This window comes from Lissotriton helveticus, chromosome 9 (genome assembly GCF_964261635.1).
Source record: "Lissotriton helveticus chromosome 9, aLisHel1.1, whole genome shotgun sequence".
Taxonomy (NCBI): domain Eukaryota; kingdom Metazoa; phylum Chordata; class Amphibia; order Caudata; family Salamandridae; genus Lissotriton; species Lissotriton helveticus.
Genome location: NC_136070.1, coordinates 918936474 through 918960301, shown reverse-complemented (window position 1 = coordinate 918960301; position 23828 = coordinate 918936474). Strand labels below are relative to the sequence as shown.

The 23828-nt window shown below is 44.8% G+C and overlaps 1 protein-coding gene across 2 annotated transcripts in view; it reads right to left on the bottom strand.

The window, feature by feature from the left end:
- The window catches only part of LOC144781997 (calpain-1 catalytic subunit-like), a 383987-nt gene that overhangs the window by 318090 nt on the left and 42069 nt on the right, over window positions 1–23828 (bottom strand). The window contains exon 1 of one of the 2 annotated variants that reach the window (XM_078661095.1): window positions 15769–16115. The exons of the other annotated variant lie outside the window; for it this stretch is intronic. Within the exon in view, the coding sequence (XP_078517221.1) occupies window positions 15769–15996 (228 nt within the window). The 5' untranslated portion in view covers window positions 15997–16115. Of the gene's footprint in view, window positions 1–15768; window positions 16116–23828 lie in introns of those variants that run through there. 2 annotated transcript variants of the gene reach the window in all.

The window sequence follows — 23828 nt, the reverse complement described above, 5'->3', positions numbered from 1 at the left end:
ACAGATGCGTGCAGCTCCTTCACTCTCCCTTTTGAGTACCACCACTGTAGGAGAAACCCATGTCATTGGACCAGTGGAACACTCAAAGATATCATGTTTCAGTAAGGATTCAAGTTCTTTTTCAACAGCTTCCTGTTAGTGAAATGCAATTCATCTGTGTCTTTGAGCAAAAGTATGGAAGTGCTAATTAATTTGTGGTTGTACTTTCTTAGTCTAGAGTTTTCCTAATCCATGAAACAATGAAGTGAATTGACATGTTTTTGTGATGATCATTCATGTTATAGTTCACTGATATCAGTTCCCATATCAGCAGCTCTGCTGAAGCTGAGTAAGCAGGCAGTTGGCGCTGTACCTTAAAATACATGAGTGTGTGCTTGTACTTTTGTTTTCTTGTGTTTCGTCGTTGCGACAAATGAACCTTGATTTTTTCTTCACATGCGGCCAGTCCAACATGCGTGATGTAAACATCCAAATTTCACAGCCATCTTCTTCACTTTCACTTGTCATTGATACTGAAGAACTGTTTGTCGATATTTTAGATGACGATCGACTTTGTTTGGTGTTGACTTGCCTTAACAAGTGTGGTCACTTGATCTTGTGGGTGTGCGTCGAACGTCGCCTCTGGAATGTTCAGGCTGCCATTTTGACTTCGAGCTGTGAAACACTTTTTCCTTCGCCTTGCAATCTATTACAAAGTTTTTCTATTTTGCACAGCCTTTGCAGATCTGTCCAATGGCAGGACATTTATCTTCATGTGGAAACTAAAGTCCACACTTGAAGCACAACTTATTTTTCTGTGAAGATATCACTCTGTGTCCTGCCTTGTCCTTTTGCTTACTTTTCATGTTCATGACTGACTCACTCTGGGCAGCTCAGCAGCTTGTTGGTCAGCACCCTCTTCAGGTCTGGCAGTCATGAGAATTCGCTCCAGACTAAGAGTTTCTCTCGGCATTCATTGTCTGAATGAATCTGACAGGCATCCATCAATAACTCTGAGATGTATAGCTTTCTCATCATCAAATTCATTGAACTTACAGTGTTTGATGAGCATATCCAGTCTGTCAACAGATTTGTCGATGGTTTTACCAACTTTCTGTTGTTGTTAACTGAAAATGTACCTTTTATAATCTAAGTTTGGCATTGCATTTACAATATTTCCTGTTATCTATTGGCACCGCTGCTAGCCTGCTCCATTTACTTGTTCTGCATTTTATAACCCAATCCACAGAATATAATAGGATGCCGAATACATTCTTAACATGGAATAGGAAGAACTTGCGTGTCTAGATGTCTGCCGTGCACACACAGAGAAGAACACGTATTTACACATGACACACGCACACATAAATACATACACTCAAACAGACTTGTGTGTGCAGGTGAGCGCATTAATTCTCACAACACTCAAATAGTCTCTCTCAGACACATAAAAGCAGATACATAGAGAAATACACACACTGGCACAATTGCACATTCATAGATGAATGCTCAGAAAGGCAGTCACATTCACACACACAGACTCAAAGCACACGCGACACACAGTCAGCGTGCACACACAAATAAGAAAGCACACATACAGATAGGCACATAGAGGACCAGATACCCACGCACAGGTTCATTTACCTAGATGTTCAATCGGATGAATGTCATTACAACGCGGTGTTTACACCGCGCTACCATTACAACATAGTTATCACAACGCAAGTCGTTACAACGACTTGCGCTAGTCGCGCTGGACTTAGGAATAGTATGATTTACTATTCCAACTCCAGCCCACGTAACAGTAGGGAAGGTGTTGGAATAGTAAATCATACTATTCCTTAGTGAATAGCGACATCCAGCGCAAGTCGTTGTAACGACTTGCGTTGTGATGACCACGTCGTAATGGTAGCGCGGTGTAAAGACCGCGTTGTAATGGTCGTCTCCCGTTCAATCACTTGCACAGTGACAGGCCTCCTTCCACCATCTCAATTGCGCCTCAGACACCGAAGAAAAGACGTAAAAGTTTGATTCTAACTTTTATTAAAAGATAACTAAGTAAGAACTGCAGCAGAGATCCAATCCTTGGCCGTAGAGAGCACAGGCAGTGATCATGTATTCCTGTTGTAATTGTGATTCTGTGCAAATGTGTGTGATGGGACCCCCATCATGGGGGTACTCAATCTGCAAAATATTAACTAGGTGAAAGTAGAAGAAAATGCAGAGTTCGCTTGCTATTGAAGTCATCCCTAACGTTTACGCCTCACCACTTTCAAATATCACTAGCTGCCACTGGGTTATGTATCCCTTATCCCGTCACCAGATGTAGCATCCTCCCCAGCCTGGGTACATGCCAATGACTAAGCCACACACAGAGTTTAGTATTACACGTCTTTATTCATCTGCGTGTAAAAGGAACTACGCATTCTAAACATGCATTCACTTCACTACACTATAACCCTTACGTCACAGCTCTGTGGAGTCCATTAGGAGCCAAAAGGGTTCCGTCATTGCTAACTCACACAACACTACAAGAACTGTAAATGATGCCTTTAAAGTCCTGGATTAAGAAGATAGATTTCTTACTGCAGTCTTACAAAGCACTGCAGTATTACAAAGACTGTCACTGACCGCCGGCATTTCCTCCATTATTTAGGGTCTGCAAACAAGTGCCCGTTGATGGATGCGATGAAATCTGACACTGAGGTCTTTGGAATTTTTCGGATGTGATAACTATTGCCTATTCTGACTTTTTGGGGAATAACCCATGGCAGTGGCGGCTGGCAATGTTACCAGGGAGAGGAGCCACACAATGACACATACGCATTTACTCACACCCCTAAGCCCATATGGAATGGCCACTGCTGACCAGTGGATGTTGCCACTTAATTGCAAAATCCACCAAAATCAGCATGTCCCAGTAAATACATGGCCTTTTCGCCCTGTTAAAATGATTAAATTCTGACAGTTTTGACTTGCCAAAATGTAATGAGGTTGCAATCTTTATCGCATATGGTAGTTACCGTCTACAATAAACCACATACCACTTGTAATTGCAATCTCTGTGCACACTTCTGATCGAAATTTAATGGGCCAGTTATAATCAGCCGTTAGGAGTCAATTTATATTTTGGAGGGCAGTCATTTTCTCCGCCATGCTGATGAAGTTACAGTAGTTTATGCCAATGCATTGTAAGTTTGACTGACGGTACCATCAACGCGATGGAGTCATATGGTAAACTTACAATTTTTTTTTTCAAAAAGAAAATCCCAAAGCAAGATTTTTTTTAAATAAAAAAAAACCAATGACGTCTAGTCATGGGTATCCTCCCATGGGAAGGGGGGCATTAACCCGTTCCGTGCTCCAGTCGGCCAACTGGCCAACAGCCGTCGCAGCCCTTCCCACCTTTTGATGGCGGCGGCGGGAAGGTGTTAAACAATATCCAATGCCCTCTACTACCTGGTTATTCATGGTGTGATGGGCATTGAATATCGGTGTTTGTCCATGCATCTAAATTAGGTGGGCGGTCATAGAGCCAAACCTCCGAATGTCCTTATGCCATCTAGCTATTGGTGGTGTTTGACTACGGTAGAGACAAAGTACTCTCTGCTGTTGTTAAACCTGTTGTCCGCCCAATTCTAAATTGTCCAGACAGAGATTGGCAGACCATAATGGTGGCAGGGAGGGAACTCCATTGCTATTACCTTTCCACCTGCATTTAAATCAGGCCCTTAGTGTACAAAGGCACCATTTCTTAACTAAGCTAAATAAGGACTTGGAAAACTCAAATCAAAAGAAAATTAGTTCTCTCTCTTTTCTTTTCGCTATCCTCTATGTGTAAATTTGCATCAATATTGTCATATGTTGCATGGGTTTGTTTCACTCTTTTCTGCCGACACTTTACCTGAATGCAAAACATGCATGTCCTCCTCTGAGCTCATTCAAATATTCATGTGCAGCTTGCCAAAACCAAAAGGGCTGATTTATAATTTAAAATGCAAGCCAGAACCTTTGGTGTTGCTAATGTATATATATTTTAAAGGCCACATAGCTGTTAAGTTCTACTGAGCTGCTCACTTTTTACGCTGCTGTGTACTTTCTTATGGTATTTTTAGTTTACCATTATAAAATATTGTCAGTCTGCCATGTTTGAATAGTAAAGTAAAAAGAAATGGCTGCTAGCACATCGAAATGCATGCAAACATACAGTGACCATCTTTAAATGAACCATTCCAAAATGGCCACCCTGTGCTTGTATGAAAGTGCACATGTTTTGGCACACAGGCCACATTCATTTTTTATCTAATTGTTCCCACGTGGTGGTAAAGCCAATGCATCAGTATTTGCCGATTAAATGGGAGACCTACTGGCTTTGCCAATGCTTGTTGTATCATGCATTAACTTTCCTGTATATTTCTCAAATTGCATACGTTTCAATATATATCTTAATATACTCCAATTACTTTAAATTGACAAATGCTCTTTCCACATAGATGCGCACAGAGATACCCTAATACAATTAACATACTAACAAATGTTAACTTATACCACTACAATAATTACATGCTTTAACTACATTTATGCTTACTTTTTACTCAATTTTATGTACATATGCCATCAGTGGAGGCAGGTAATTTCAGCAGACTTTACACACATACATACTCACACTCACCCTTCTACATGCGCACTCACACACACACATACATTTACAAGCGTGCATACATACACCCTTCATTCACAGCCACATACAGATGCACACACACATTCACAACATGCAGGCACTAATACACATACATTCACACAAACACACACATGTACATGCATCAAACATTAAAAAAAAGAAAAAATGTACCAGGCCACCACGGTAATCTCATGTGAAGGGAGGGAATCCTCTGCGGTTCCCGGAGAACTGGGACTGGTGCCTCCTCTAATTGGCTAACCTTGTTATGGGTCAGCCAATGAAAGGAGGTGGCAGTCCCTTGCTCGCCACAGAATGTGATGGGGTCAGTGAGACTACTGACCCCCACCCCACTCTGTGACGAGCATTTGTTTTTTGTTTTATAGAGTTTTATATAGCACGAACTAGAACCGAAGATTTCGTTACACAAGGACACATTCATTTTTGTTAGGCATGGGGAGATTAAATGATTTACCCAGAATCACAGGATGCTGAGCGTAGTTGCCGAGACTCAAACCCGGTTCCCCAGCTTCGACATCGACCGCTCTAGCCGTAAGGCTACATCCTCTCCCCATTACTGATGGACACTCAGCCAGGGCACTTCAGGGCTTAAAACTGAAGCCCCGGTCTGAGTTTTGCAGTGACATGCCCCCTCATCATGAGGGGAAGACCTCCAACAAGCAATTTGCCAAGCTGCAGAGGTCACAATCACCGGGCTGTGAAAGCTGCGGCCCAGCAAAAAATGTAGCTTAGGCAGCCAGGTGCCTGCCAATTAAGAGCGTGTACAAAGCCTGGTTGCCTGACCTGAACATGAAGAGTGTCTGGCAGGCTGACCTTTGCTCAGCCTGACAGACGAGCCTGACAGACGCTTCATGTTCGCAAAAAGGTGGGGTGTCGTGGTCCGTTCGCCCTTAGGGATGGGCCGTGCCTGTCAGTGTTTCCCATCTGTTGCATTAGGGATGGCAACAGCAGTGTCAACAATCATCACTTCATATAAATGTTATCCATCTCACGCGCATATTGTGCACTACCAGTCCATCATTTATGGCTCTTGTAGCGTTGTGGGAGTTAGCAATGACGGAACCCATTTGGCTCCTGAATTGCAAATTATTGGCAGTATGGTGTGTTTGACATGTTTACCTGTCCCGGTCTTTTTTATTGGAGACGGTGGAGTGTGCCCCAGTAACATGCATGGCTGACACAACCCACTATGTGAACACTGTTAACTAAGGAACTGGTTCATCGTCACATCAAAGGGCTTCAGTAGTCTGGCTACTGGTGCAATTGACGTATGGGGATCAGAAGGTGAATGTTGGATAAATGCTTCAAGATGAAGCCAACAAAATCTGAGATTTGTGTGACACCAGTAGCGGTGCGTCCATTAGGGCGTAGGGGCGTAGCCCCCCTAAGCTGCTCTGGACGCACCTAAAATTTTTGTGTGAATTCTGCCTGCAAACAAACAATATTATAAAGCGCCGCAGCGCAGCGCTTCAATCCGGGATACACCCGATTGAATCCGGAGACAGTGGAGAGTGCGCATGGGCAGGGGGTGGGGCTGTGATAGTCTGCAGGCCAGCAGCAGCAGTACGGCGCATGAGGATTCCAGGCTTGCACCTGGCCTGAGCATGCGCGCTGCTAACCTGACAGTAGAGGGTCCAAGGAGGTGCTGCTTTTACAGCCCCGGGGTTTCAAAGGGGGCCCAGGGCGAGCAGCAGCGTGCCCCCCTAGCCGCCAGGATTGGCTGGTCCCACCGTGGCAATCCAATGTGGTGGCACACTGCCTCACTGCACTGCATATGGCCAATCACTGTGACTTCAGCAAGTGAAGTCATGCAGTGATTGGCCATTCGATTCGGGACGTGCGCCATGACGTTTGTTTCTGTACTGTGGGCAATTTTGAAGAGTTCTTCGGCGCGCTGCTGTCCGAGGCTGCAACCGGGTGCCAGTATATAATCGGAGGCTTAGGGGGGCTACTGAGTAAAATTAGTGACAATCTGCACAAATCAGCGTAAGTGACATTCACTGCTACAATTAAATCTTATTTTCAAGGAAATAATTTTTGGGAATCAAAAACAAATGATTTGTTTGTAAAACATGCCCTGATAACTATAATAATGATCGAATGTTCTTATCTCTGTTGCATTTTCAGTAAATGTCACATGGATTATATTTAAAGCTCACGGGTTTCCATCTTTACTGATTTGTGCATTTAAATATAGATGACATTCAGTTTCTCCATCTGAATTTAAATATAAAAAAATGAAATTGAAAAATACAGAAATGTGACGGTATTTGGTGTACTTTCCCATTCCATCAGTCATGACTGCCATTCCAATAGCGGTGCATACTGACAGCAAGGCGAGATAAGAACAACCTTTCAAGATGAAGATAAATTTGCTGACGCTGAGCTTTTACTATTTTCAAGTGAATATATCGATTAATGTATACCTTTACTTAGCACACTAATACACAACAACTCATATTTACATAATCGAGGAACAATGCTAGTTGCAACTTTATTTTTTCTTAGGCAAAAAGTAAATATGTATAAATATCAATACAATGAGAAAGGATATATAGATAAATGCAGAACTTTCAAATATTCCATAAAACTGGTGGCCCTGCCTATATAGTTTTAGTGCAGAAAGTCTTATCTTGAAAATAGCTTTCCCATTGAAACTCCACATACATAATCAAGTTGAGTCATCTGATGGTGCTACTGAGCCCATGTGCATACCCATTAGTGCTGGCGTAGGATAGTCACTTTTGCAATTTCTCAGAGGGTTCTGAAGAGAGCTCGGCTTAAAACTTAAACAGAAGAAACCTACTCCAAGAAGCCATCCAACCTCTGCGTGACTCAAAGATGGCTGCCCTGGTCACACGTGGAGGGTGATGCACCCTTTTAATTGGCATTGACATCACCCCGCATTAACAAGTCAGGCTGATGTATGGAGGGGTATCATGTAGGTATTTGGAGCAGCAATGGTGGACCTTGGGCCTCAAGCCTGGGCAAATGGTGAAAGTTGCTCAGTACTGCTCTTATTTCTAATTCCCTCGCCAGACCTAAGAGGTTGCAACGTATGGGGATAGCAACTCTAGATCAGTCTTTGTTTGGCTGCTCATTGGCAAGGTGGTGCTTTGGGTCAGAGCACCCAGGGCAACCACACAAAGTCCTGCCACACTCTCCCTGTCAAGGATTTGGCCTGGGCTTTGGCTTCTCAATGGCTCCAGGAGATATGGTGTTTCAGCATCGCACAGAACACCGGCATTCTTTTACCCCGCTATGGGATGAGCAAGCGACGAGAGGTGGAGGTGCTTCTTGGCACTGCTCCAGGTCCTAATTCCATAACTTTAGAACTCTGCATTTCGGAAGGGTAATTGCAGAATTTGTCATTGCAGTTCTTACCTTTGTACTCTCTACCATTTCTATGTGACTCTTAGAGTATATCCATCCGTAGCCCTTCCCTATGTATATAGAGATAACTCTAATCATCAGTCTCTTCTTTGTGTGAGTTTACATCTTGTACATTTGCAATTTTTTCTGTTTGTATCTTTTATATAACGCATATAATCCTTAGTCCTTATGTTTTGCAACTGGTTCTTATGTAAAGCGCTCTGACACCTTCGGGTAAAGTTCCCGCTATATAATATTGCATTAAATAAAAAAATTAAAAAATTAAAAAAATACGACAAACAACAAACACCTAAAATAAACCAGACCCTCTGGCAGAGTAGTACCTTTTAAATAATGCATACATTATTCGTACCTGTCAACTCATTGAAAATATAATTGGAGCATGTCGTGTGGTGTGTGTCCTAGAGAAAAAAGAAAAACCTATCCACAAGAGCTACCACAAAGACAAAAAGAATGACGACCTACGGTTTGTAAATTTCCTCTAGTATTCAATTATAGAAATATGGGACAGTTTACATAAGTAAGTGATCCGAATAAATTTTGAGCATGTTTTTTTTCACATATTTCCATTCGAAGATAACATTTTGTGCATTTCAACTCTATACCACGTTTATTTTAGGAAGTTGTGAGTAAATACGTTTTTTAAAACTTTTCTTACAGAATATACTGCAAAATTGTGATGGTTGGAAATGCTTGAATTAATATAGGCCACTGATATGCACAATGCCATTTTCATCCTGATGCACTGCGTAAAACTGCTGACCCGCTGTGTTGAGTGACTGGCGCTGGTACTTTTAGTCATTGATTCATTTACTACTTCTTATTCTATGGCTTGCCTACCTCTCCTTGGTTGTACCTCCCCTGGATCATAGTCTTTTTATCATCTTTTCGATTGGCTGACTCATATCCTTCCCCTGACCACATTTATGGAACTACTTTTTCTTTAACTACTCCATGAGAAAGCATACGTTTTCAGGATCTCTCCATCAGGTGCTACTTCTCCCCTCCACACCAAATCTCCTCAGTCCACGTCCTGAACACTTTGTGCTGCTCCCTCCTCCCCCTTTTTTTCTCTACCTTGTAGGTTGTTTTTTGTTCCATTCTCCCATAACCTCGTGTGCTCAGTCTTCCTCCCTCGTCCCTTCACACTGTCCATTGTTTCGTCCTCCTTACTTTTTTTTAACAATTGTTATAATTATTTTTCCCCCCATTTAATGATCCGCATGCCCACTGTATGGGGCTTCTCCCCACCCACTCATTCATTGCTCCCCTACGCCTCATGGTCATTAAATAATAAATGTTTTTGGAGGGCCCGGTGATTGCCATTTGCTACTGGGCTGCCCTGCTTTTTGAAAAATGCTTTCGTGCAGATATTTTTTTATTTACCGCTCCACCTTGGATCTGTAAATAAAATTAAAAAAAACATAATAGTACCCACACCAATTCCAAGGCATGTACAACCGTGGTGATGCATGTGTGTGCTTATGGAATGACGCTGCTGCCATTAGTCATGATGAATATGCGATCTGCACGCATTGCGTCATTAAGTACTCAATATAGCAAACAGCAACTGACACATGACCAGTAAACCTTTCCAAAGAGTATGGCTCATTGTTGCATCATTTTGTTAAAACATTTAATGTGTTTGAGCACCCACCCTCTTTTCTAATACCAGCCAGGCAGTGCTCAACTTGCGTGCTGAGGCCTGCGGTGGAGTAGCGGCCCAGACGCGTGGTGTGCTTCGATCCGGAGCTCCAGGATTGTGAAGTGCTGTGGGTTCGTCGGTCTGGCTGAGGCTCTCCGCTGGCAAATGATCTAAATACAAGTGGATAAGTGGGGCCTTTTCCCTGATCTCGCGGAGGACATCCTGCGAGCGGCCCGTAAACCAACTGGGCAGATGGGTGACCCCTATTAAGGGGGGCGCAAACTGCTTAATGTAGCCATCTCTGACGTGCCCATTGCCAGGGCAACTGACTATGATGTGAATGGGTCGAAGGACAGATGGTTGTCTTCATTCAAGTGCATGAAACAACAAGGAAAGTCCCATTTCTCCCTCCCACGCCTTGTCGTTATACTAAATTCGTGGTTTTCGGTAGCCTGCCCACGTAAAGAATCCTTGTCCCGTCTTAATAAATAAAAGACAAGAAACACAAAAATATAAAATATCACTCGCCTCTCCACGTAAAAAATGTCCATTGTGAGCTCATCTTTTTAGATTGACTCGGAAAGTAAAACCCACGGAAACTTTCTCAGCAGTCCAACATTTCAAAAGAGTGTAAGAAAAAAAGCATTGTCAAAACTGGATGTATCGCAGCAATGGGCAGAGTAGTAAAGTAAGGCACTGGGCGGCTTCTCCTCTTGCCTTTCATGCGGGGCCCCAGGGAGGGTGATGCTCGTTCTCAAGTAAATGAGTCGGGCGAGGTGGGGCCCACGTGCGCCACTTTCTCTCCTTTGTTACCTGTGTTCACTATGCGCTTTTTTTGTGTCACTCACACACACTACCCTCTGATGTGAAACTACGCAGCGCACGTGAACTCACGAGTCGGGTTTTAATCACCGCCAAAATAAGGTTTTCTTTCCCTCAGTTGCTTTCACCATGACACAGGGATTTGTGCGCTCGCTGTTGATATCTGCGGTGATTGCAAGGTCACGAGTTTTCCGGGAAGGGCAGCAGAACCTTCCATTCGCCCAGGGGCTTTAAATTCAGTACCGTTAGCAAGAATAACAGCAGCATCTATTCTGTATGGCGCGCAGACAATTCAGAAGTGAGGCACGAAGCGCTCTAGAAAACAGATTGTTATATCAGGCCTGATAATTTGGGAGTACTGCATAGACCGGCTCCAGATTTCTAAATCCGGATGTATAGTGGTAGTGAGGGGTATGTAGTGACTGCACTATAGAGTGCACTTGCATTTTCAAAATAATGTGATAACTTCACATCATTATTCACCAACTCAAGCATTATCCTTCAATCAACCATAAAAGGATAACATGCTCTGTTGGCCCTGCTGGGATGGAACGCTGTCATAAAGATACAATAAGCAATCTATTTCACGTAAGTAGATGGGTGTAACTGTATATACGTTTGCATATTATGTACATCAGCCAGCATAATGTATAGCGCAGTCCTTATTTCAAAAGATGAAAGGATGCATCAGACATTAACTCGAATCTTCAGCTCTTAATTTTTATATATCGGTAAGAAAATAAAACTGACCACAATCAAGATATATAAGGTCTAGTATAGTGCACATTAATATTAATTTTTTTCGCGAGAACTCTTTTGTCTTTTCAGCTTGTTTCATCGATTTGACTTTAAATTCTCTTTTGGTGGGGGTGGTAGTTTGTGTCTCTTATTAGTAATGATTCCTGCTTGTTCCCTGCTGTGTCTGAATGGATGGGGCAGCCTGCAGTTCCTCCCTGCTGACTTTACACCTGTTGCCAGCTGGCCTCTTGCCAAGGGTCCAAGCTAAGCTTTCACAACCAATGCAGAACGTCAGGCTGTGAATGGGTCTTGGAGCTCTGGGTTGGTGCCAGCCCGAGAACCAGACAGGAATTGTATTCTTGAGATGAAGTTGCTAACCTGGTAGAATAAACAGCTTAGTGCATGCTTTTGCCAGCCATGTCAATCGGCAGGGCTGGCGAAGAGAGAGTTCAGACTGGACCCAGCAGCAATAATTGAACTTGCATTTATATAGCACTTACTACCCCTGACTAGGAGTAAAAGCGCTTTCCGGCGAGTAGTACACTACCCTGGAGCCCAAAATTAATGGTCATCCCAGTGGTTATTGGATTTAGGCGCACATGCATCAAAATAGACAATAGCGATTTTTTTTATTGCGATTTTTAAAGAATCGCAATTAAAGAATCGCTATTGCCTATAGGAATCGCATAAAAATGTGTGATTCCTACACATTCCTTAATTGCGACTCGGTAATTGCGAGTCGCAATTAAGGAATTAATTCCCATTCATTCCTATGGGCCTAGAGTCCTATAGGAATGAATGGGAATTGCTTGCGCAATTTGCGAGTTCCCAATAGGAATGATGAGGGTCATTAGTTCATAATTAGTGATACACCGATATTGTTGTACATTACATGTGTGTCACACTTTGCCTGAGCACCGAGCACACTTGTTCACCTCACTGCACCTTGTTATTTAATGATGGTTCATATTTATGGATTTTTTTAATCCTTGAGTAAATTCAAACAAACAAATGTTTAATCAGTTTTTAATAGGGACGATTGTTTTTGACTACAGCGTGGCAAAAGGCCTTGTGTAGCTGTTGACAGTGGGGACAAATGTTTCCTTGATATTTAATATATCTAGTATTTATATATTGGGTCCCCATGCCTGTGGACTTAAAACAGTTAGGAGTGACGTTGCTGGTATATGGAAGTAGATTTCCTACATGTCAAATCACATTTCCCTGCCACTTGTCATTGCAGTAATTTTAAAACTGTGAGCCCAGCCAGGGCACAATGACTCAAATTTGAACTCCACAATGGATCTTCAATTGTTTTACAATTGTTCCTAGTCTGCACTCATGGATCATGGACATATATGTTTGTGAATATTTAATAGGCCTCTGGACACACTTGGGTTGGTGCCGAGCTTGGTGCAGCCCTAGAGGAACCCAGGGGAGATCCCAAATAGAGTCCATCTCTAACTCACAAAAGTGAAGTGAGGCATGGGCCCAAGAGGATTGAACATCCTGTTGATGCTTATGAGCAATCCCATCTCCCAAAGGTAAGAGGCCGACTGTCTAGCAGGGAATGCAGGAACATGAGCATCTGCTGGTGCTTGCAGAGTGGATAGGCGATGGCAGTGCTAAAGAAAGGTGTGGAGCTGTGAAATTGTATCTCGCAAAGCTTCACTGCATGATGACAGACTGCTAGTCCTTGTGTCAAGGCCTGACACCATTGATGCTGGTCTGTTGTATGAGAGCCAGTAGATAGTTCAGTGCTGATAGGACACTTTTAAAAGATGGGAAATTTGTCTCAAGATGCAATAAAGGTGTTGTCTTTGATCATGTGAATTATTACCTAATATCACTCCTGGATTGCCTTGGTAAATTCTTTGGGTGATGTAATCCAGAACCTTCAGGAAGGGGCTTCTGATCAAGGCTAAGACTAGATTCTTGAAGGGCAATAGGACTTTTGATCAAGCTGTCTGACTTATGACTGCGCATTCCTTTCAGTGTGCACTTGCTTCAGTTTACTTTTTGAGTCACTGTCTAGTTTGCTGGATGTATTGCTTTAATTTTTCTTTGATTAAACTGTTTGACTTGCTTGGTGCTTTTATGTTGGTGCCTGCATGCTGAAGTGTACTCTTCTTCAGTTTAAATGTATGTGACTGGCCTGTTGACTAGCACCCTGCTTTCAAAGTGAAGGTTCACAGGTTCACACTTGCTTTAGTTTACTTTTGTATGGTTGACTGCATGCACTGTTTTGCTGGATGCATTGCTTTAAGTTACTACTTGATGCATTGCTTTCAGTTTGCTTTCAAGTAATTGCCTCTCATTTTCCTAATGCTTTGTGAAGGCTGTTTCCCAACTGCTGTGCAACTTCTTCTACTCTTAGAGCTGAGATTTTCATGAAAGTCTTATAGTCTGAATTCAGCACCTGAGCGAAATGTATGAAGCTCTGTGGTTATACTGAATAAGCAGCTACCTATGTTATACCATCTATTAACGTAATAACTGCACTTTCACAATTGCTTTATTAACCTTCCTGCTTTCTCAAATTTGCTTGAAAATGCATGATTTTTCTTCTTTTTTTCAAAATTTTCTTGGGGGGGGGGTTATCCCCCCAAACCCCCCTTTTGGGGTTCAGGCTCGCTCCCTGCGCTCGCTCGCTACGGTGCTGTATGTAAATCACTTTGCGCCCCACCACTTTGAAATGTCACCCACCGCCCCTGACGTCTTTGTGTTAGGTAATCTTCTATGTGTTAGTATATCCTCTTTCCACAAACTCAGGGCCACTGAAATTATATGGCAAATGAGTATCAAAATATGCTGTGGCACGGATTATACTACGAGGCCAGAAAAAGTAAATTATGTTGCATAAGGCTGCACATTCTGGGCCAGTATTATGTTGCTATTTTACCATTTTTACGTACATAGTAGTGCCTGAGTGAAGGTTTCACACATTAAAACAAGTAACACCTGAATACAACAACCATTACCTGAAATGTCACCAATTAACTTTTACAAACGGTCTGCCACTGTGCAGCATCACGTTTCACTTTTTTTCAATAACTTTTCAACTGTTTAAACTGGAATAATTTTTTGTTGAAATCTGTAAATAATGCAGCCGATGGTGGCTAAAGTGACTAGTTGGGAAAATACATCATTTGAAGAGCTGTAGAACTGCACGATTCTAGTGGCCGTGATTATTTGTGCTTACATCATTCACCACTTTTTTCGGTGCTATACATTCTGAGCAAAAACAACTGTGTCAAGCAAAAAGGGCCATTTAGTCTTGTGGTGGGGCAGCGGTGGCAGTCTTATGACTGCCATATTACAACCCTAGTGGTCGTGCCGCCCTGGGACCGCTGACTTCACCAGGGAACCACTGTTCCCTGACGATGACGCGGCATCCATATGCAAGCATATTACGAGTTTCTTGCCCACCAGGGTTTTCATGACTTTCCTTCCTCCATTAAAACCCTGGTGGAGAGGAAACAAATGTGGCCATAAAGGCCTACTTGTGCCTCTCGCCCTGTGGATGCAAACACGGGGGCTTTGTGCCACCCCTGAGTGCATGCACAGTAGTTCCAGCACGGCATGGGCTGAAAAGTCGATGCCATGCTGGAACTGTTTTGACAATCTCATTGCAGTGCATAATAAAAAAAATAATATATATATATATATATATATATATATATATATATATATATATATATATATATTATACAGGCACCGCTGTGGGAACGCCAGAGGAATCACCCGGCGATGACTAAAAAAGTAATTATACGGCGGGAAGTTCTCACACAGGTTTTGCAGTGCAGCGGCGGGGCGGTCCTGCCGCTTCACCGTCAAACTCGTAATCGCTCCCCTAAGACCACCATCGCCACCCCACCACAAGTCTGGCTGTCCAAGAACCGCCAGTATTGTAATTAGGTCTTAGGTGTCCAATTAATAAGAACTTTCTGCTTTCAAAACATACAGTCAGCATACAAAGATATCATTCATTACAAAATATACAATGCATGGCATTATTGCTAGGCTAAACATGACTCTGACATGAAGCTCTTGAGTAACTTTGGAAAAGAAAAATATGCAGTTGTGAATTGGGGAGACTGCAGCTGTGACATAGCCATTGCGAGTAAATGTTTTTCTTTAAAATGCAGCTCCAAAAAGCAGTGGACGTTATATTAGCAAGGTGTAGAAGATAAACTTAATTATTGCAGCACCATCACCCTTGTGTACTTCGTCTTGTTCCAGTCGAATTGTCTTCAATGCCACAAATATCAGAGCCAGGTCCCTTTCTTAGATCTTTTGTAAATGGGCAGCGAATGCTATTAAACCATCTTAAGCAGGGCTAAACCTTAAAAGCACACCGTTTTCCCGAGATTCCTCAAATGGAATTTCAAACGAGAATTAAGGTAACGGCTCCTGCGTCAAGCTGCCACGTTCCTTAAAACCTTGACGTGAACCCTCTAGGCTTCCGTAACGGTTAAAAAAAATTTCATACCTGAGGTCTCTTCCATGACACCCCCTGGGTCTCTTCCGACCTGGGTCCCAGCTTGGAGTAGCCCAAAGATGGCGGGCTGGCCGGGAAGTAGGGGTCTTCGAAGAGTTGCCCCTTCCGTAAACATTGCTGCCGCAGGTCCTGGTACTTCTGCCCTAGGTAGGGGTTAACTGTGTAATCTGGCGTCGACGGCGCAGACTTCTTCACGAGGCGCACGGTGAGGGGTGCCATGGCGTCACTTGCACTCCGACAAGTGTAGCTTCTGCTGGCAGGTGAGGGTGTGGCGCGGATACTGGTGCCCTGGGAGCAGGGATCTCGTCAAAGAGAAACTGGAGCAGTCCCTTTTATCATTGCTTGTGGCTTCGAGTGTCAGCCTGGGGTGAAGTCATTGTTTACTATCATTTTTCCGCCCACCTGCGGATCAGGTGAGGCATTGATTGCTTTAGCTCCTGCTGCGTCGGCCATAACATCTAACCAGTGCTATCTGCCTGCCTCCGGAGATATAATTAGCCACGTAGATGTATTTTACTACAGCCTGCAACCCAGTGGCTAAAAATAAGCTCAGAGCACTGCTGATGCATCGCAATCCGACCCTGTAGAATCTAGTGCATTTTTAGTTCTGGGCCCCTTGCTCAGTTTTCTTTGTTGTTCAGTCTTTTTACTGCATTTTACTATACGAAAAAACAGCGTTGCCAAAACACAAACAAGTATAGAGACATGCATTAATTTCAAATAATCCTCAGCACATTGTTCCTCCCGAATCTCACCCTTCATAATTTTGAACTACAGAAACAGACATCCCAAGTTTTATGATATGTGTGGGTGCAACCACGTGCTCTATATACAGTTTTTTTGGTTGAAGGACAGATGGCCATGCCACAGACCCATTCATCAAATGTCGGCGGATCGGCAGCCACCCAATGCCTAGCGATGTCACACTTCACCACAAGCAGGCCTATTTCTACCAGGCGGGGAATCCCCACAGTGTCTGCCCACTCCTGTTCAATGCCCAGTGTGGTGTGCTTGGGGTCAAGGGTTAGATTGTAGCCAATAAGATTACTCAATGTTTTATATACCATATGGAAAAATTCAACCTGTTCCGCATGACAGCGAGGACAGCAGTTACCCTCTTTTATTCCCATGTGCCAAGGCCTGGTTTGATCATAATGCAGGCTGTGGAATACCCTACCATTTTACACGGTACTCCTCCGTATCCTACAGGTGTGATATCAACCTTGAATAACCTCACCTCCCCCTTGAAGAAAGTGTCATATACATTCATGGAAACCATGGTAAGATAAGAACAAGAATCAAACTTCATCTCAATTTCCTTTCCTTCAATCATTACCGTACGTGAAGGATGTTTTGCTTTATCACCATCCACTTGAAACACAAGCTCTTTAATCTCTTGTTGATCTTTCCTTTTTACTTTACTTCTACAACATTTTGCAGAATGTCCCTTTTTCCCCACATGCATTGAAAACTACCTGGAAGGCTGGACAAAACGTTGCGTTAGCCCTATGGCCCAACCTCCCACACCAAAAACATGTGTTTTTAGCTTGCTGTACACTATTGTCTTCCACACCACATACCATTTTTTTTCTACTGAATCTGAGGAAGTTTTACTTTTGACCTGACAAACTATTCTTATTCTTAGCAGTACTTAGCTCATCAACACATTTCTTCATGTGCTCTACACGTTTGGATATGCCAAAACTTCTACCAGAGGTGGTTCATCCTTTAACCACAGTTCCTCCCTTATTTTATCATGGGCACATTTTAGGACATTTTAGGACAAACTGATCTCTTATTCTCTCTTCAACCGCCCATCAAATTTGCAACTAGGCGGGCGTGGCTTGGCCGGCTGCAAGATGGCCACACTTTGAGTGGGCTCTGCCGGCAAGCACTTTTATCCGTCCGTATCCTGGTGACATCGCTACCATCGCCGCACTAAACTGCTGATTTCCGCCTCGGCGGAGCACTGCACACCTACCAGTCCCGCTCCGGTGCCTCTCTGTGCCTCCCCGGCCGAGTTCCTGGCCGAGTTCCTGGCGACGAAACGACACGTGTGAAATTTCCGCCGTGTGTACAAAAGCGAGCAGCAAGGAAAGACGCAGGAGCTACACGGGAGCACACCCCGATAGCGTCCCATGAAACAGATCGGTGCGCGGTAAGCAGCAGTCGGCGAGCAGCGCTAGTGCATGAAAACAGAAACGCGAGGTCCCCGCGCTCAGAAATTGAAGCGCGAAGTCGCGCGAGAAGTGCAAATACCGGCGGCCATCTTAAAAACAGGCGAGGAAAGCCAATAAGAACACAGAAACGACGCGGCGGCCATCTTAAAGACAGGCAACACGAGATTTCGATCGCGAAATCTAGCGTGAACAAGGGCTGCCATTTTGATTGTGACACAAAGGACAAAAACAGTGGAAAACAAAGGGCAGCCATCTTGGGGGCAGGCAAAACCACGAATTAAAGAAAGAAACAAAGAAATATAGAGAAGAGAAAAAGGAAAGGGACACAGAAAGATCCCCACAACAATAAATAATAGACAGCAAAGTGAAATACAAAAAAAAAATAACAAGAACGTCACAAAATATCAGAAATAAAAGAAATACAAAGACAACAAAATAAAAGGACGCAAGGATGCCTGAAACAAAGCAAAGTGCACAGTATCGCAGACCAATGCCATTCAGTGTATCAGAGCCACAAGTGGGAATAAGATGGGAGAAGTGGATTGTGAGATTTGAGCGATACATGGAAGCAACAGATGTGCTAGAAGAAAAGAACTATTCCTGAATCTGGCGAGGGATGAAGTGGATGACCTTCTGATAACACTCCCAAAGAGCGAGAGGAGCACATACAAAGGTCTAATAAAATGTCTAACAAATAAATTCGATCCTCAAAGAAACATTGACTTTGAAAGATATAGCTTCAACATAGCATTTCAACAGCCAGAGGAATCAATGGATGATTTTGCAACCAGGCTAAGGAAATTAGTAGCACATTGCGAGTTCGAAAAATACGACAATGAGCAGGCCATCCGACTAAGACTGATAGAAGGCTGTCGCGACACAGATTTTCGCACAAGAATATTGAAGGAGCCAACCACTCTAGAAAGAATTCTAGACCTAGCGAGAGCGGAAGCAAGGGCGATGGCGCATGCAAGACAGATGGACCGAAGAGAAGAGCAAGTACACAGAATGACGGCCACAAGTCGAAATGGGAATTGGAAGAAAGGGTCGAAGGAACAGGCGACAAGAAAACAAGGATCACAGTGCTATAGGTGCGGATTAGAGTTTCCACATCGAGGAGCATGCCCAGCATTCGGTCAAATATGCCGAAAGTGCAACAGAAGCAACCATTTCGCCACCATGTGTCAAGGAATGCAATTCAAGAATGAAAGGGGAAGGCCAGGGAGACCGATAACAACAATGAACAGACATGTGCGACACATGGAAGCGATCACTAGGAGCTCGTCGCTAGAGTCAGGAGATGAAGAAGAAGAAACGGCAGAAAAAGTGGAACGCCTATACCTCATGTCCACAGATGAAGGGCAGGAGGAAGAACACATCAGACTAGTGGACAAACAATCAATAAAGAAGACAGACTGGGTGACCATAGACGTGGGACCACACCAAACAGAATTTGTGCTAGACAGTGGGGCCACGTGCAACATTATGTGTGCCACTGAATATGAAAAAATGAAGAGAAAACCACACCTGCAACCATCAAGTGTACGAGTATTTACCTGGGGTGCCCAAAATCCAGTAACAAATATGGGAAAGTTCACAGACACTATGACGCACAAAGGCAAGACAGTCACTGAAGAAATTCATGTGTTACGAGGAGACATCCCCGCACCATGCTTACTGAGCAATGTCACAGCGAAAGTCATGGGCCTGCTGCAGATGACATATCACATATCGAACAAAAACAACATCCTACAAGAGTACCCGAAGCTAACGAAAGGACTGGGAAAGCTGAAAGGACGACAAATCACACTGCACATCAACGAATCAGTCAGACCTGTCGCCCAGGACCACCGAAGGGTACCGATCCATCTGCAACCACAGGTAGAAGAGGAAATAAAAGCACTCTTAGAACAAGACATCATCGAGCCATCTGAAGGGCCGACGCCATGGGTGTCCCCAATAGTCGCTGTAGCAAAAAAGGACTCTACACAAATTAGAATATGCGTGGACATGAGAATAGCCAACACAGCAATTGAACGAGAACGACATCCGGGGCCACATCTAGATGACATGATTAGCTGCCTGACAGGAATGAGAAGATTTTCCAAACTAGACCTATGCAAAGGGTATCACCAACTGGAGCTGGACCAACAATCCAGATACATAACAACCTTTTCAACACACCTAGGTCTGTTTCGCTACAAGCGATTAAGCTTTGGAATATCATCAGCAGCTGAAATATTCCAGGAAACGATCAGACAAATCATTAGACCAATCAAAAACAGCATGAACTACAGTGACGATATCTTGGTATTTGGCAAATCGGATGAAGAACATGACAAAGCATTGAGGAAAGTATGCTCACAGCTCGAAGAAGTGGGCCTAACAGTAAATGAAAAGAAATGCGAACTGGGAAGAGAAGAACTGGTGTTCTTCGGACACATATTCTCGAAGAAAGGAATGAGACCAGATCGCAGCAAAGTAGACACCCTAGAGAAGACAAAAGAACCAAAAGATGTAGCTGAAGTGCGCTCATTCCTCGGCCTTGCCAGCTATTGTGCGCGATACATCAAAGACTTCGCAACAGTGAGCACCCCGCTGCGAGAACTCACGAAGCAGGGCCAAACATTTGAATGGACCACAGAATGCAGTAAGGCATTTGAAGAAATAAAGGCGTCAGTAACGGCTGTAGATCACTTGGCATATTTTGACCCGAACCTATGCACTGAATTGACGGTGGACGCCAGCCCGGTAGGTCTTGGGGCAATACTCGCACAGCATGAACATGGAAAGGACTCGCCACGACGGATCGTCGCATATGGAAGCAAGAGCCTGTCGGAAGTTGAGAGAGCATACTCTCAACCAGAGAAGGAGAGTCTGGCGGTAGTATGGGCATGTGACCACTATCACATGTTCATATATGGGAAGCCATTTACGATCGTAACGGACCACCAAGCATTAGTTACCATCTATGGAAACCCAAACGACCAAAATACCACCAAGAATTGAACGATGGAGGATCAGACTGATGGACTACAACTTCAAGATTGTCCACAAGCCCGGAAAGGACCACAACCCCGCTGACTACATGTCACGACATCCACTTCCCCATCGAGAAAATGGCACCAGCATGGCAGAAGAATATTTAAACTTCATCTTAAAACAGAACACTCCGGCGTCAATAACAATTACAGAACTAGAGCGAGAAACAAAAAGAGACCCGACAATGCAAGCAATCAGAAACGTAGTGCGGCAACAGAGATGGAGACACATCAACAATAACAGCCCCGCAGGAGAAGGGGTCATCAAGAAGAACTGCTAGCTTTCAAAAAGATAAGTGAAGAACTATCTGAAACTGAGAACGGAATTCTAATGAGACGGTCAAGAATTGTGATACCATACAGACTAAGAAAAAGAACAATTGAACTAGCCCACGAATCACATCGAGGCATTGTAGCGACAAAGAAGATGTTGAGAGAAAAAGTGTGGTTCCCAGGACTGGACAACATGGTGGAAGAAGAAGTAGCACACTGTCACGTCTGTCAAGTAACGGGACCACCTTCTAAGCCAGCACCGTTAAAAATGTCAGAGCTGCCACCGGCAGTATGGACTGAGCTGGCAGCAGACTTTTATGGACCACTAGAGACTGGAAAATACCTGCTAGTGGTCATTGATGAGTTTTCAAGATTTCCGATTGTGAGAGAAGTCTCGTCGACATCAGCAAGTGCCACGTTACCAGCGTTAGACGACATATTTGCTGCCTGGGGTTCCCCACAAACATTAAAAACGGACAATGGTCCCCCATTTTCTGGGGAAGAATTCCGTTGATTTATGGAATACTTGGGAATCAAACATCGAAAGATAACACCCCTGTGGCCACAAGCAAATGGAATGGCAGAACGATTTATGGGAACTATAAAGAAAGCTATCCAGCGAGCTAAATTGACACAAATATCAATTGGACAAGCACTATGTCAAGTGCTGAGAGACTACAGAAATACCCCTCACAGCTCCACAGGTCGATGCCCAGCGGAACTGGTGTTGGGACGATCAAGCAAAACAAGACTGCCTCAAATAGACACCAAGGCAAGCACGGATCGAAGTGACATAGTGGAAAGAGACCATGAAGCAAAAAGAAAAATGAAGGAATATGCGGCTAAGAAGAGAAACGCATCAGAACGTCAGCTAAATGAAGGAGACCTAGTGGTGGTGAGACAGAGACAACAACGGAAGTCGGACAGTCCATTCTCAAAGGATCCGTTAGTAGTGACCAACATAAAAGGATCAATGGTGACGGCAGCATCCGACCATCAAAGAATAACGAGAAACAGCTCCCATTTCAAGGGGCTCAAAGTGGAGGAGGAAGAACCAGTGGCAACATCACCAAAAGTGGAAAACAGAGAGCAAGAAACCAGCAAGGAAGCAAGACCAAGCAGAATGTGCAGGAAGCCAAAAAGACTGATTGAAGAAATGTAGAGAAATATCTCTCTCTCTCTCTCTCTCTCTCTCTCTCTCTCTCTCTCCCTCTCCGTCACTACCTCTATGACGTATCAAGAGTTTGTATATGTGACAAAGAACTTGTTTGTGACAAGGGGGGAGATGTAGCAACCGGGACTGCAGACTGATGACGGACGTAGGGCATTAGGACCCTGCGGGTCACAGGGCAGTGACCAGGTCACTGGACACCACGTCCTGTTGGGACAGGAAGTGGACAGAGGACAGAGGACAGCAACGAGGACGGACGTGCGGCGACACGCTCCCAGCCAATATAATAAAGAAGTGTACCACCCTCACCTGGCGTCTGGTATTTCCTGTGACCGCCGCTGCACCAACAACATGACACTTGCCTCGTGGCCGGTGCTGGTCTCCTGCTCCGAGGGGCCGCCTTTGATCTTGCCTGAGCCGCTGCCTCCTGCTGAGTGGCTCTGCTGCGGTGCTGACGCCCCGGACCTGAACTCTGCATGCCGCGGTAAGTCGTGCCTTCGCTGGGGGGGGGGGTTACGGTTGGGCTGGGGGCCGCTTGCTGTGTGGCCAGGTCTGGTGGCGCCGCGGACCGGTAGCGGCCTAGAGTGTTGATCCGGTCCGGTCCTGCGTGGGTGCGGCGCTGTCTGGGCTGGGCTGAGGGAGTGGCACGCCCCCCTCGCTTCCCTCGCTGGTTTTTCCTCCCAGGTGTGGGCTGGCCACCACGCTCCGCTGTGCTGCTGTTGTTTGGCGCTGCAGGGCTTGCCTGTCGTTGCTGCTACGCCGCCTGGGGCTCTTCCTCCTTGTTGCTCCGCCTCATCGTTCCTGTCTCCTGGCTCTGGGGTCTGCCCTCGGTGGAGGAGTGGTGTGCCCGTCGCGGCTTCCCTCCTTCCTCATTTTTGTGCTCTCACCTGTTCTGGATCCACTGGCCCGGGGCCCCTCTTTCCTGTTACCGCCTCGGGAGCCCATTGTTGCACTGGGCAGCCCACATCTGCTGCGTGGGCCCTCCTGCTGATTGGCTCTCCTGAGCTCTGCTCCTTGGCGGTTGCTGTGTCTTGCTGTTGGCCATGGGGGCCCTATTTCACTTGTCTCTGCCTCGCCTTTCCCTGGTGCTCTGGTGTACAGCTGCACTGCCTGCTGGTGTGTTCCTGGGCCCTGCTGCTGCCTGGGGCCAGCCAGTTGCCCTCTGTTGTTGGTCACAGGGGCGCGCCACACCCCACGGACTCCTTTTTTCATCTAGTCTGCCCCTTAGGACTGTGAACTGCCCCTCCTGACCTTAGGGAGCGTCCTGGCTGCTGGCTCCGCATTTCACTGTCTGCTCCGGCCCGGGGTGCCGTGTACCGCACTGTGCCCCAGTTCTCTCCATTTCTTCCCTTGCTGGGGGCGCCTGGACTACGGACTGTTTTCCCA